The sequence below is a fragment of the Manis javanica genome, chromosome 11 (genome assembly GCF_040802235.1).
Source record: "Manis javanica isolate MJ-LG chromosome 11, MJ_LKY, whole genome shotgun sequence".
In the NCBI taxonomy this organism is placed as follows: Eukaryota; Metazoa; Chordata; class Mammalia; order Pholidota; family Manidae; genus Manis; species Manis javanica.
The window spans coordinates 20,764,385-20,778,240 of record NC_133166.1 but is presented as its reverse complement, the minus strand read 5'-3'; the positions used below and the strand labels follow the sequence as shown (position 1 = coordinate 20,778,240).

Sequence of the window (13,856 nt, the reverse complement as noted above, 5' to 3'; positions counted from 1 at the left end):
TGACTATGTATGCTTGGGTTAATATCTGGACTCTCTATTCTGTTCCACCGGTCTGTGGGTCTGTTCTTGTGCCAGTACCAAATTGTCTTGATTACTGTGGCTTTGTAGTAGAGCTTGAAGTTGGGAAGCGAGATCCCCCCAGCTTTATTCTTCCTTCTCAGGATTGCTTTGGCTATTTGGGGTCTTTTGTGGTTCCATATGAATTTTAGAACGATTTACTCCAGTTTGTTTAAGAATGCTGTTGGTATTTTGATAGGGATTGCATTGAATCTGTAGAATTGCTTTAGGCAGGATGACCATTTTGACAATATTAATTCTTTCTACCCAAGAGCATGGGATGAATTTTCATTTATTAGTGTCCTCTTTAATTTATCTTAAGAGTGTCTTGCAGTTTTCAGGGTATAGGTCTTTCACTTCCTTGGTTAGGTTTATTCCTAGGTATTTTATTATTTTTGATGAAATTGTGAATGGAATTGTTTTCCTGATTTCTCTTTCTGCTAGTTCATCATTAGTGTGTAGGAATGCAACAGATTTCTGTGTATTAATTTTGTATCCTGCAACTTTGTTGAATTTAGATATTAGATCTTGTCATTGGGATTTTGACAGGGATTGTTTTGAATCTGCAGATTGCTTTGGGCAGTATGGACATCTTAACCATTCGGTGACCTCTAACACATGATATTGCTGTCTCATGTTCACTTTTAGATTTCCATATTGTGGTTGCTATGGTATCCCAATTATTTATTTCAATTATAATATTTCAAATTTTCAGTGATGCAGAAAAGTATAGAGAATCATTCATTCAGCTTGTATAAGTGCCTACTCTGTGCTGCTTGTCTACTTTTTTACATCAAGAGTTAACAGATACTATCAGATTTCCTTTTTAAACTTAACACTGGACAAACATAACATCATTGTAAGTCAAAATACAAGCAAAAATAGTCTACCAACAAATCAATGTATTTTCAGTTTTCCTTTCCAGTTCTTCCTCAAAGTATACCGTGTTTTCCCAGTAGTAATTCTAATTTAGGTGGCATGTTGTACTCTGCTTCTTTCACTTAATATTACATCATAAGCATTTTTTTCCTATGCAGTGTGTTTTTTGTAATTATGCTTTTGAAGGTATGTTCTTTTTGCTAAATGGATCTAAGAGAAGCTCAGTCTTGGTGCTTCCATTTACTAGGTTTGTGATCTTAAGAAAGTTCCCTAAGTTCACTGAAACAAATGGAAGTGAAAAGTAAACTTCAAACTATCTAAACATGGAAATTACAGTAATAACCCATATCATAAGGATTAAATGTATACTAAAATGTCTTGGACATATTAGGCTCTTCATAAATGCTTGCTTCCTTCCCTTTCCTTTTCCCAGGGACCTAGTTTTTAATCCTGTTCCTCCAGGGGTTGCCCTCAGAAACTTAGAACTTGCTTTTATTTCTCCAGACCAAGAAAGACCATCCATACACTTGGAGAATTGAACTGGCAAAAACAGAAAAATACTGGGATGGCTGGTTCCGTGGCTTATCCAATCTCTTTCTTAGTTGTCCTATTCCTAAGTTACTGCTCTTGGCTGGTAAGTGTGTATGTATATGTATTAGTCAATTTGGGCTGCTATAACAAAATACCGTAGACTGGTTCACTTAAACAACAGCATTATTTTCTCACAGTCTAGGACTGGGGTACCAGCACGGTTGAGTTCCAGTGGGAGCTTTCTTACTGACTTACAGACAACCTCTTCTCTCTATGCCCTTACATGGCAGAAAGAGTAAGAATAAACTCTTTGGTGGTTATTCTTATCAGGACACTAATCCTGTCATATGAGGGCCTATCCTTATGACCCTATTTAACATTAATTACTTCCTGTTTAACCTTAATTATATCCATATCTCCAAATATGATCACATTGTGTATTAGAGCTTTAACATATGAATTTGTAGGGCAGGACACAATTCAACCCATAGCAGTGTAGGAATCCTGTCATCTGACTATGTCCTTGTTAAAACAACTAACCACATGGGTAGTGACTTCCAAAGTGAAGTAATATCCTCACTCATCTGTGCCCTATCTCCTCCCCATGCCAAATTCCTAGACCTATCTCAGCATAAGCCTCCACCTGGTATGGCCTAATGCTAGCCTGGCCTCTACCCAGGCAAGCCCAAGTTCTTCTCCTCGAGAGGTGTAAGAATATTCTGAATATACTTGAAATTTAAAAAGTAAAACCCTGTTTTCAGAAACCAGTTTAAACAAACAAAGGGATCACAGGGGAACTTCAGCCTGGAAAGCTTCCTATGGTAAGAATATACCCTCAGGGAGTTAGGATTGGCATTAACATGAATTGAGAATGTCAGCATGTTTACAACTTTGTAACAATTTTTACTTCACACTTGAACAGAAAAACCTATTTCATAGAGCCTTTTCTAGTAAGCTACTAATGGGTTCTCTTATTTTGTTTTAGGTGTTGATAGGCTGGATAAAGATCTGACTATTGGCCAAATGCAAGGTAAGGCATCAAGAAATTATGTCCCTAGGTCCTTCGTTGGGTGCAAAGAGGGGAAGAGTCATGTGGATGTTAATGTGCCAAGATGGTGAGGCACAGAGGACAGAACTTGAGCTTTAGAGTTAGACCCAAATTTGACATCTACCGCTACTCCTACTCTCTGTTATAATTATGGACAAGTGTTTTCCTTTTCTGAGTTTTGATTTTTTTTCCCCCATCTAAAAATGAGAATTATACTCCCACCTACATCTCAGAGTTGTAGGGATTACAATGAGGCAGTGTCTTTGAAAAGAACATTATAAATTATAAGGTACTCTATAGGTATATAGCACTGTGAAAAGAGGTATTCTGAATACCAGTCAGTGTTTTTATTAGAAGTCTTAGGAGAGCGAAGAGTCCAACATTATCCAGATACAAAAAGGTATAAATTCTGTTGAGAGGAAAGCCTGGGGCTGTGGTAAAAACTAGCTCTGAGGCTGGGAGAACTGGGTTTGAGTACTGCTGCTTTCCTGCTGGTTTTTTGACCCTAGTTACTTTTGACTTGCCTTAGCTTAGTTTTCTCAGTCTATACAGTTAGAATCAACGGCAGCCTTACAAGGATTGTGAAGTATAATGAGGAGGGAAGTGATATGTTATACTCAGGTCCAGGTATGTTAGCCAGATGGCAGTGGAGGCAGTGGGACCATTTTGTGGAGGCTTTTGCTGTTGTGTGGATACAAGGCTTGGCAAAGGTGAGGTCACTAGTCACAGGCAGCTTTTGGGTTATGGGAAGAAGAGGCGATGGCCCCAAAGCCAGGGTTTCATGCCTAACTAGATCTTGTTTCTGACTTTGCTTCTTTTCTGCTTCCTCCCTCTGGGAAGTCTCATGGCTTCTGTTTATACCTGATAAATCCCAAAGCTAAACATCTGACTCATACCTCTCTCCAGAGCTCCCACCCTGGCCTTTGTGTCAAGCCTGCTGGATTATTCTACTTGGGGATTTCATGGGCCCCTCAGTTCTTTCTGCTCTCCTGTAGCTCTCCACAGAGAAAGGGGCTATATTACCTCACAATAGTTACTCAAAGGCTCCTCAGTGATTTATCAAATTCTGGCCCAGACCCTCCTACCTTTCCCTTCCTCCACCCATACAGCATCCTGAAGCCAGGAGCAGGGCTGTGGGCTGGAACTGTGCTTTTTACGACACTGATGTTAGTAATTCTAAGCTTAGACACCTTTCCTTTAATTTGCTTCAAGCAAACCTTTCCTGAGCACTCTTTCTATGCAAGACTTATGCTTGATGCTGGGCAGACAGAAAAATCAGACATGGCCCCTGAGACTCTGTGTAAGCAGTTGGTCTGGCCTGGGATAACATTTAGAACCAGTGTTGATCACCTTCCTTGAAATCAGTCTTGGGTTTGAATCACTGTTACTGGTTTTGTGGCCTGAGTGAATTGCTAACTTCTTTAATCCTGAGTTTCTTCATCTATAAAATGGAGATAATGATATATCTCAGTACAACTGTGGAAGATTTAAAGGAGAAAATGTGGGTGAAGTAAGAGTTTCACAAATCATGGCTTCATTGTGCCCAGGAAGCACTCAAATTCTCATTAGAGGTCCTCTTGTTTCCCCAGTAAGGATTATGATAAGACCACCTTCTCTTTCAAAGTGTCCCTTGAATATAGAGAATAAATGGCTGGGATCAGAGATAACCCACAAAACAAAGGGAAATGGCTATGTCAGCATAGATTCCAAGCCACAGCCTTCTCAGCACTGTGTTTAGACCAGCTGGATTAGTTAAGGAACCCTAAAAACCCAGCACTCATTCATGGTGCACCTTGGGTGAGTGATTTAGGCTCTCTAAACCTAAAGGTTCCTCATCTGTAAGATGAGATGGGAGGGTTTGGAAATATGATCACCTCATAGAATTATGGTGAGGAGTACTCATGATCATGCTATTTTATGTGTACCGGGCACAGTGTTGTTAGTATGTGTGAGTTCTCCCCTATTCCTTATACTCACTCTTCCAAAGAGGAATGAAAAATGAATTCCTAGTCATCAGAGCCTGAAACAGTGCATCTCTAGTCATCAAGGCCAGGGTGGTTGGAGCTGTAAGTTTCATCAGGTCATTTGCTCAGTCATCATTCATTCATTCATCCAAGACTTACCAAGCAGTTACTCAATGTCTAGCCCTGTTTTGGGCCCTAGTAGGGATATAGAGCAAGTAATGATACCACCCGTGTTGTTATGGAAATGACATCCTTGGGCAAGCAAGCACCAGGGGCACAAGCTGCTCTATATTTGTATCCAAATGCATTAACAGTAGTACATTAGGAGACACAGGGAGAGGGCTGTAGGCCAGAGCACCCAGGGGCTGCTTACTCAAGAGGAGGGACATAAGCTGGGCCTTACTGAATGGAATGGTCTCTTAGTTCCTCTACTAATTAAGCGAGCTTGGGCAAATCACTTCACTAATCAGGGCCTCAGTTTCATCATTTCAGAGTAGACTTTCAAGATTTATCCTGCCTAATTTTATGGGGTAGATTTTGAGAATCAGCTTAAAAAATGGATAGAACAATATTTTGAAAAATGTTTAAAGCACTTTGTAACTGGGCTAAGTATCATGGAACGTGATGATCAGAAGGACTTCCAGAGCTTACTCCCTTATTTTGTAAGTGGAGACACTGAGGCTCTGAGAGTCTGCTCGCGCTACCCATGGGAGCTCTGGGTCCCCTATCCTTTCTTTAGTCTACTTGAGGATCTTGCTTTAGCAGTCATCTCTGTTCACTCGTAGTAGCTCGCATGTTGGTTGTGAACGTACAGTGTTCCACAGGATGTGTGAGAAAGTGCTTACTACAGTGTCTGGCACATAGTTAAACACTCCATGGTAACTTATTCTAATAATAAAATTCAAAAGCCTTAATGTAGCTTACAGAACCCTTACTGATATGGCCCCTGCTTGCTTCTCCAAGCCTCACTAACTCACGAGCACCATGCCAAACATTTTCTTCCAGGAACAAATACCATTTCACCCTGCTTTCCTTTGGGTAGGCAGTTTGGTTGTGAAGCCCCCTTTCCTATGTTCCCCCAGTTTCATGTATGCATGTTTATTACAGGAACTACATGCTGCATTGAAGTGTTGGTTTTTGTGTTTTGCTCCCCCACTAGACTATAAATCCCCTGCAAACAGAAACTGTTTCTTCCCATTGTGTCTGGCTGCAAAAAAATGCTCACTAAACAGTTGAAGAAAAAAGAGAAGGGAAAATGGTTTGCCCAAGGTTACAATTACAAGTATTACTGACCTCAGTAGGCTTGGTAGTTGGATCCAGGGTATTGGCAGGGTGGGGAATGCTCCTGGGCTCCTGGAGTGACCAGTCAGGCTGCACAGGTGGGAAGGAGGGGGCTGTTTGAGTCCCTGAGGTCACTGGCTTTGTTTCCCCTCCAGGGAAGTTCCAGATGCAGGTGCTACCTCAGTGTGGCCATGCAGTCCATGAGGATGCCCCAGACAAGGTGCGTCTGGTACTGGTACTTGAGGATGGTGAAAGGACAATGGTGGGAGTAACCTTGAATCTCCCGGAAAGTAGAATAAGCCTTGGGTCGGCCTGCATTGCCCACAGCAGCTGCTGTGGGCTACACAGATGCACCTCCACCGTCTCCCCAGACCTCTCTGTGGCAGCTGCCTCTCATCTTGGCTTCTGTGTGTGGGCTGAGGAGCTGCTGGCACCTGCTCTTTCATTCCACGGTCTTGTGGTTAAGACCTTAAGCTCTACTTTTCCATTAGCCCCAAAAGCCAGATGGAAGAAGGGATCATTGGGGTAGGAACAGCTCCCTCAGTCAGTCACACTTAGGAATTCCTATGCACTCCTCCTGCAGGAAGAAGGTGCTTTGTAACTCTAAGGGGAAAGTAAGCCTCCATGCATTCCACCTGACTTCTCTGGAGCCATCCCAGTAAAGATGGTGGGAAGGATCTCCTTAGCCCTGCGAGGATCCAGATCCTTTTGATTTCCATCTCCTGAGACTTCTAGGACCCGTGAGCCCACTATAGAGCCTAACTTTCCAAAACAAGCCCACATACCCTTCCAGGCTTAGCCCGTTGCTGACCTTCATATGGCTGTAATCTCTCCCCTTTTCTAGGTAGCTGAAGCTGTTGCCACTTTCCTGATCCGGCACAGGTTTGCAGAGCCCATCAGCGGGTTCCAGTGGTAAGGAAGTACAGAGGTTTAAGATGCCCAGCAGTGCTGGCCAATTCCAACAAAAAGATATTTGCAAGGTTCCAGCTATCTCTACCTTCCCCCTGCCAGGACTGGGCCACCATGACTTTCCTCTTCCTCCTCAGTCCAGTCCAGCGTGGATGTTTCTACAAAGCCATGGTTGTGTGGTTTGTGTGCTCAGGTCCAGTGGGTTGTTGCTAAACTGAGATTAAATTGTGCCTAGTCCTCCCACGCCCCACCACAGTGTGTACTTGAGGCACCCCCTCTCTGAGGAGGCTGGGATGGGAACCAGTGCCTTCCCAGGCCCTTAGAGAAGCTGTGCATGCCTTCTCCCACCTTTCTGCTGAGGAAGGCTGGCCAGGCCTGGAGGCTGTGTGGGCATCCAGAGCAGGGTGCTCACCCTCAGCACTGTTTGACATTAGGGGCAGGTGGGGGGCTTTGCTGTGCATTTAAGGTGTGTAACAGTATCCCTGGCCTCTGTGTACGCCTGCACATGGACTAGTACCCACCCCCTACCCCACACCCCACACGGTTGTGACAAGCAAAAATGTCTCAAGGGAGACAGAATGACTCCCAGGTGAGAACCAGGAGGAAGGATGCCTCTCATCCTAGGGAGCTGTCATCCCATCGGGAGACACAGGTGGGCTCTTGGTTGAGGAGGAGAAGGAAGAGAGGCACGGTGACCCAAACCACACGTCCTGGCCCCTCCTCAGCTCCTCGCCCCTGCTGCACAGGCCCCTGATCCTTGGCCCGTAGGCCTGATGAGTCATGCCTGCCAGTTGGAAAGTCTCTTACCTATTTTGGTGAGGGTCCAGGGAAACTTGTCTCCCACCCTCAAGAAGTGTGAAGAAGAAATGAAGAACAAGAAATGCATGCTTTAGAGAACTCTGAATACCAGAGCCTGGGAGGTGAGGGTGACCACAACAGGCATGGGAGGTGGCAACAGGAGCCTAGTGCAGTGAGCTCACAGGTGACTCCCCGAAGCAACTGACTATTGATGGAGCCCAGGAAACAGCAGTGAAAGACTTAATTTCTCTGAATACGCAGCATTTGGGGCCCTTGGCCCATGTGGAGCCTTGATCAGACAGCAGCGCGCTGAGAGCAGACCATGTCTTGCCCTGCGTGGGGCTGTGGGAGGTGGGACAGATCTGCAGGGACTTTGGTGGCCTGGGAGGGCTCTCCGGATGGGACAGGGAAAGCAAGGGGAAGGCTGATGGTTATCACATTTTTTTTCCCTTCTCTCTCCACTCTTCACAGCGTGTTCCCCGGCTGTTAGTGACCTGTTCTCTGTCCCTTCCTCAGCATTGAGCTCTGTTGTAAATACATCGCACCAGAGGCCACTGTGATGCCGCTGTCTCCTCACCATCCTGCCCGACCATGTGACACCGGCTCCCTATAGACGGGCATCCTAGATGTATAAACCTTTTGTGTATTCCTGCCAAAAGCATTGTTTTCCAGGGCCTTTGACCAACCTCAGCCTCCTAGTCCAAGGCTCCCCAGCAGCTACCCTCTCCCTGTCCAGGGGTTACCCTGTCCCCCTGCCTTGGCCTAGGGTGAAACCTCCAAGAGAGCTGCCACCCTGGGCCCCCCATTCCTGGCGTTAGGCCCAGGTCCAAATGTCTCCCTGGGCACAGGGCCCTCCATTCCTTGAGATTGTTCTTGGCGTGGTCCTGCCCTAACTCATGGGATGGAACATGCTCAGGGTGGTCCTTATTTCCCCTTGCAGATAAAACACCAGTAGGTAACTTTTTATCCCAGTCTTACTCTTCCAAGCTTGGAAACCCAGAGAGGCCGGGATCCCATACTTAGTACAGGGAGGGGTGGTGGATAGCATCACAAGACACCAGTCTGAAAGGCAGGCCCAGCAGTCCAAGCACATGGCCTCCCACCTGGGGAGAGCCCATCGTCACACTCCCACATCTGGGCACCTGCCCTGGGCTGAGACCAGGCTGCTCCGAGGGTCTCTGGAGCCTTTATTTGCCACAGAGCAACCCAGGTTAAATACAGCCCGTGCACAAGGCCACAGGCCAGAGCCTGTGGAGTTGTTTTTAAGAATCAAATTTAACCATTTTCGTAATTGGTCCTTGGAGGTGTGCAGAGTGCCCGCTTGCCTCTCCTAGACCCAGCTTATCTTCTGTTTTTGTGGTTTCCATGTCCCTCTTCGTAGAGGCAGTCCAGCCCCAGCATCCTCAGTCTTTGCCGCTCCAGCTGCTTCAGCACAGCACTGCAGCTTCCCGCTGCTGGCCAGGCCCCCGGCTCCCCAGGGCAGGACGGGCAGTCTCCTGCAGCCCATCTTTTCTGTGACCATCTTCGGTGATACGTAGCCCCCTCCACCTTTCCACCCAACAGCTTCCTGTCCCTGTCCTGCTGCATGGTCCAGAGTCTCGGACCTACTTGTTTCTTTGTTATTTATGACCTTGTTTAAAGAAAATAAATATCTCCCAACCTTTATCAATCTGGTCTTTTCTCTATGGAATTGTCCTTATTCTGATATGGGGCCATGGGACAGTTCTTGGATTTGGTCACAGAGCTCCAGAAACCCACCTTCTGCAGCCGCTCAGCATATTGTGTCTACCTGCTCCCCAGATCAGGATGCCTAGTGGAATGGACAGAGCTGGGCTCCACTACAGGTAAAGAGACCTGGATTCCAGTCCCTTCTCCTCCAATTATTTGCTGTGTCAACTTCGGCCCAGAACAGGACAGTGTGTGCACTGTCTATACAACCTCAGACCCTCAAGGCCTCATACCTGCCAACACCCAAATGTTGTCCACAACCGAGGTTATCTCCTGAGCTCTAGACACTAAGGTCCATCTGCCTCCTCATATCTCTTCCAGGTGACCAAAAGCCACTTACATTGACTAGTCCTAAAACTGATCTTCTCAAACTTGTCTGTCCTCCCTAGTTGAGTAAGTAGTAGGTTCCACCATCTCTCCAGTTGTCCAACCTGGACAGCCAGAGCTCCCTAGACAGCTCCCTCTCTTACAACCATACCCAGCCTAGCCCCAAACACTATCCATTCTCTTTCGTATGTCTGCTCTTTTCTATCCCACAAGCCCTGCCCTAGCTTAGGCCTCTTCTGTCCGCCAGATCACTTCGGTACCCTTGCTGGTCATCTACCCTGCCACTGCCCCTCTCTTGGTCATCTACACACTGTTGGAGTCTTCATCCTGGCAGGCTTTGGAGCCAGGCTGCCTAAATTAGAACCCAAGGCCCATTCCTGTATAAGATTGCAATGTATTTTCTTTGTGCTGCAATCTCCTCCTCTGAAAAATGATCAATAGTTCCTGCCCCGCAGGATCTTGTGGCCTCAATAATTTAATATAGGTTCACTGGCTTTCTCAGTGGCTGGCACAGAGTAGGCACTTAATAAATAGCTCCTGTGATGTCACTGCCATATTATACTTAAAACCTTTACTCAGAGTAATGGTCAGTGAACCAGTAGCATTAGTATCATTGGGAAACTTGTTAAAGATTTTGTCTCCCCACCCAGACCTGAGCCCAAACTGTTCTGCATTCAACAACCCATTAATTCTGAGAAGTTACGATTTAGATGTTCAGTAAATACTTCAAGGTAAAGCATGAGCTCCCTAGCAGAGAAGAAAACACCTTGTGTGTGATTGTATTTCTCCTACCAAGCCCTTTGGGGAACCCTTTGCTGGGCTGTGTGTCCTCTATCTATAGGAGGGCAGCAAGATCACACACATGGTTTTTCAGGGACACCAGTCAGCCACTTCTGTTCACCAGGCAACTCATAGTGGCCATCACATTTCGAGCATCATCTAATTCACTTTACACACATCTCATTTAATCCTCAAAGCAACCCTATGAGGTAAGTGATTTTGTTCCTTTTAGGTAGGCAGATGGATCCAAATTCATACAGCTCAGAAGTAGTGGTGTCAGAATTGAAACCTGGCTGATTTTCTCTTCATGCTGCTGCCTGGGCAATACAGGGGACCCTAAGCAGAGGTCATTTTGGTCCAGATACCTGACTTAGAAGAGCAAGAGGATGAGAACCAGGGAGATGAGGCCTTGGCTTGATGAAGACTAAGAATGAATGAAATATTCATTGAGCTTTGTGCTCAGCTTACACCTAGTGCTTGTCACTTACATCTCCCTTTTCCTTTACCCTCATGGATATAGACATTATTATCCCCAACTTAAAGGCAAGGAAACTGAAGCTCAGAGATGTGACAAGATGTACCCATAGCCCAGCGAGGAGGTAGCAGCTGCTTTGTCCACTGAGCGCTCCACTCCGTCCCCGGCAGGAAAGGAGCCACTTGCACATTCACACAAAATAGCTCTAACGAGCACCCACTATGTGCTAGCCAGAACAATGTCCCTGTGAAGCCTACAGATCAGGACTGAACTCCAGAAGGGAGTAAAGGGGACCCTGGAGCCCTTGTAGGAAGGACTGCTGCAGAGCCAGCAGGAGCATGTTTGTGTCCTTCCAAAAGAGGAAGGGAGGCATATTGGGGAGTAGATGCAAACCTAATGGTGGTAGTAAGGTTTTGAGATTGAGAGGATTCAGACAAAGGCATGAGGGGAGCTGGGCATACCTTCTTGGTGTTACCCTCTTCTAAACCTGCTGTTAGAAGCATTTGTTTGCTGTTTAAGCAAACCTGAGCACCTAATCTGTGCCAATGTACTTTGGAGACAGATAAATAAATAATGAGGCCTTTCAAATGAGCCCACAGTCTAGAGAGGCTGTTACAGAAACTGACCACATTGCACAGAGGAGAAGGGACAACTCACCCTCTTCCGAAACAGGTCAGAGAGGGTTTTGCAAAAGAGGCAGCCTTTGAGTTGAGCTTTGAAGCATCATCACAAGGTAGAAGTGGAGAAGGAATGGAAATGAATAGCAGTAGAGAAGACAGCATATGCAAGCCAGGAGTCTGGAAAGTCAAGTCTGAGAACTGGTGTCATTAGTATGGCTGCAGTAGAGGCTGTGACAGGAGAGGCAGCAGGAGGCAGGCCAGACAGGCCTTGAGTGGCAAGAAGGGGGAGTTGGGGGCAGTTGAGGAATTCTGGCACGTTGTGGAGATGGATGGGCAGGCACCAGCCTCCAGGCAGGGAGATGGGGAAGGGGCAGCTGTGGGAGGCCAGGGCAAAGGCAAAGGCTTACTCAACCGAGGAGAGCGGCCACAGGGGTAAGAGAAGGGCAAAGCTCAGCATTTTGGAGGTGGAATGAACAAGACAAACTGATTTGGACAGCGAAGGGTCAAGGACCCATGAGTGGGTTTCAAGGACCTGTCATCAGAACTGGGGTAGGGAGTTAAAAAGGGAAGACTTTAACAGGAGAAAAGCAAGAAGAAAGCCTGCAACCGAAGCAGAGAAAGCAAAGGGCAGCCCCATGCCTCTCTGCAGGAACAGTGTTTTGCTTGTAAGCTTTGAGCCAACTCTTCTGCCCCAGCTGGCCACCCCATCAGCAGCCAGAATCAACACATGCTCAGTCTAGGTCCAAGGCTCAGAAAGTTATGTAAACTCAAGGGGCTCCCTTATTCCTAGAGCTGGCTTCTTCTCCCACAAGTTTGCTAGAAAACTCCAGCCTGTAGCCAGGTGAAACCTTGGAGCTTGAGACTAGCTAAGTGGCTGGCCTCTTACAGGTGGATAGAGGGAATAGTTAGCTGAGTAGTTAACTGTGTGATGGGGGAGAAAGCATTTTCCTGATGATCCATGATGACGCCACATATTGATGACTGAGCAAGCTCAGAATAACTGACGCAGTACAGTATATGCTATGAATAAAGTACATTAACAGAAACTGCACAACTCCTCTGTGGAGCAGGTAGGGCAGATGGATTGGCCATGCCATCCTACAGATGAGGAAATGAAAGCTCTGATAAGGAAAATGATTTGTCCACAGTGACACAGCAGCACAGTCTGGATGAGCACCCAGGCCCCCCGACTCCCAGACCAGTGCACATCTCATCACTCCCAAACCATAGCAGGAAAGACGACGGGTGAGGCAGGGGCCTGGTGATGGGAGGCTTGCTCCAAGCTCAGTTCAGCCACTCACTAGCTGGGTAGCATTCTTTTGGAACTCGAGGTTTCTTATCCAAAAAATGGCTTGATAATTCACAAGGTGTCATGAAGGTTAAATGAGACCTAAGTATATAAAGTATAGAAATGTGTTTCTGCAGTGCTCAAGGTGAAAAGCAGTAAATACCATGGTGCTGAGAAGAGATGAATTCATCCCAATTAGAAATCCCAAAGGGAGGGGAAACCAGTGCAAAAACGATTAGATGGGAGGTCAATTGGGTTCCCCTCTCAAGCAGGACAGTTGAACTTGGTGTGTACTTGGGGCCTGAGTGCTGCCCTCTGCTGTAAACCCTCTGGTCTGGGAACATCCTGCTCTTTTAACAGGTTTTCTTTTTTACAATTGTGAAAAAATACACATAACATGGTATTTATCATTTTGATCATTTGTCAGTGTATGATTCCGTGGCATTAACTGCAATCACATGCTATTACTATCTGTACCAATACTTTTTTTTGAGGTGTAATTGACATATAGCATTACATTAGTTTCAGGTGAACTATTTAATGTATACATGCAACATTTGTATACACTGTGAAATGATCACAATAAATCCAGTTACCATCTGTCACCAAAGTTACAAAAAAATTTTTGTCTTGTGATAACCTTTTAGATATACTCTCTTGACAACTTTCAAATATGTACTACAAAATTATTGACTATAGTCATCATGCTGTACATTACATCCCCATAACTTATTTATTTTATAACTGGAAGTTTGTACCTCTTGATCACCTTCATCTGTTTTCCTGGCCCCGCCCCTCCCCCTGGTAACCACTATTCTGTTCTCTGTGTCTGTTTTTGTTCTGCTTGTTTTGTTTTAGATTCCACATACAACAGATCATTTGTTATTTATCTTTCTCTGACTTAATTCACTGAACATAATATCCTCAAGGTCCATCCATGTTGTCACAAAGGGCAAGATTCCAATCTTTTTATGGCTGAGTAATATTCTACCACATCTTCTTTACCCATTCGTCCACTGATGGACACTTAGGTTGTTTCCCTGTCTTGGCTGTTGTAACAATGCTACAGTGAACATTGGGGTGCATGTATCTTTTCCAACTAGTGTTTTCATTGTCTTTGAATAAGTACACAGAAACAGAATTGCTGGATTATATGATGCATATTTTTAAT

The 13,856-nt window shown here is 45.6% G+C and overlaps 1 protein-coding gene across 2 annotated transcripts in view; it reads left to right on the top strand.

The window, feature by feature from the left end:
• Positions 1 to 9,132, top strand: part of PPME1 (protein phosphatase methylesterase 1) — a 64,684-nt gene extending 55,552 nt beyond the window's left edge. The window contains exons 10-15 of one of the 2 annotated variants that reach the window (XR_012122578.1): positions 1,441 to 1,570; positions 2,453 to 2,497; positions 5,916 to 5,980; positions 6,605 to 6,672; positions 7,939 to 8,095; positions 8,849 to 9,132. Coding sequence is in view for 1 of the 2 variants with exons in the window: in XM_073216022.1 (XP_073072123.1) it covers positions 1,441 to 1,570; positions 2,453 to 2,497; positions 5,916 to 5,980; positions 6,605 to 6,672; positions 7,939 to 7,957 (327 nt within the window). In the remaining variant the exon portion in view is untranslated. Of the gene's footprint in view, positions 1 to 1,440; positions 1,571 to 2,452; positions 2,498 to 5,915; positions 5,981 to 6,604; positions 6,673 to 7,938 lie in introns of both variants that reach the window. The other variant, XM_073216022.1, reaches the window with a different exon arrangement.
• The last annotated feature ends 4,724 nt before the right edge of the window (positions 9,133 to 13,856 follow it).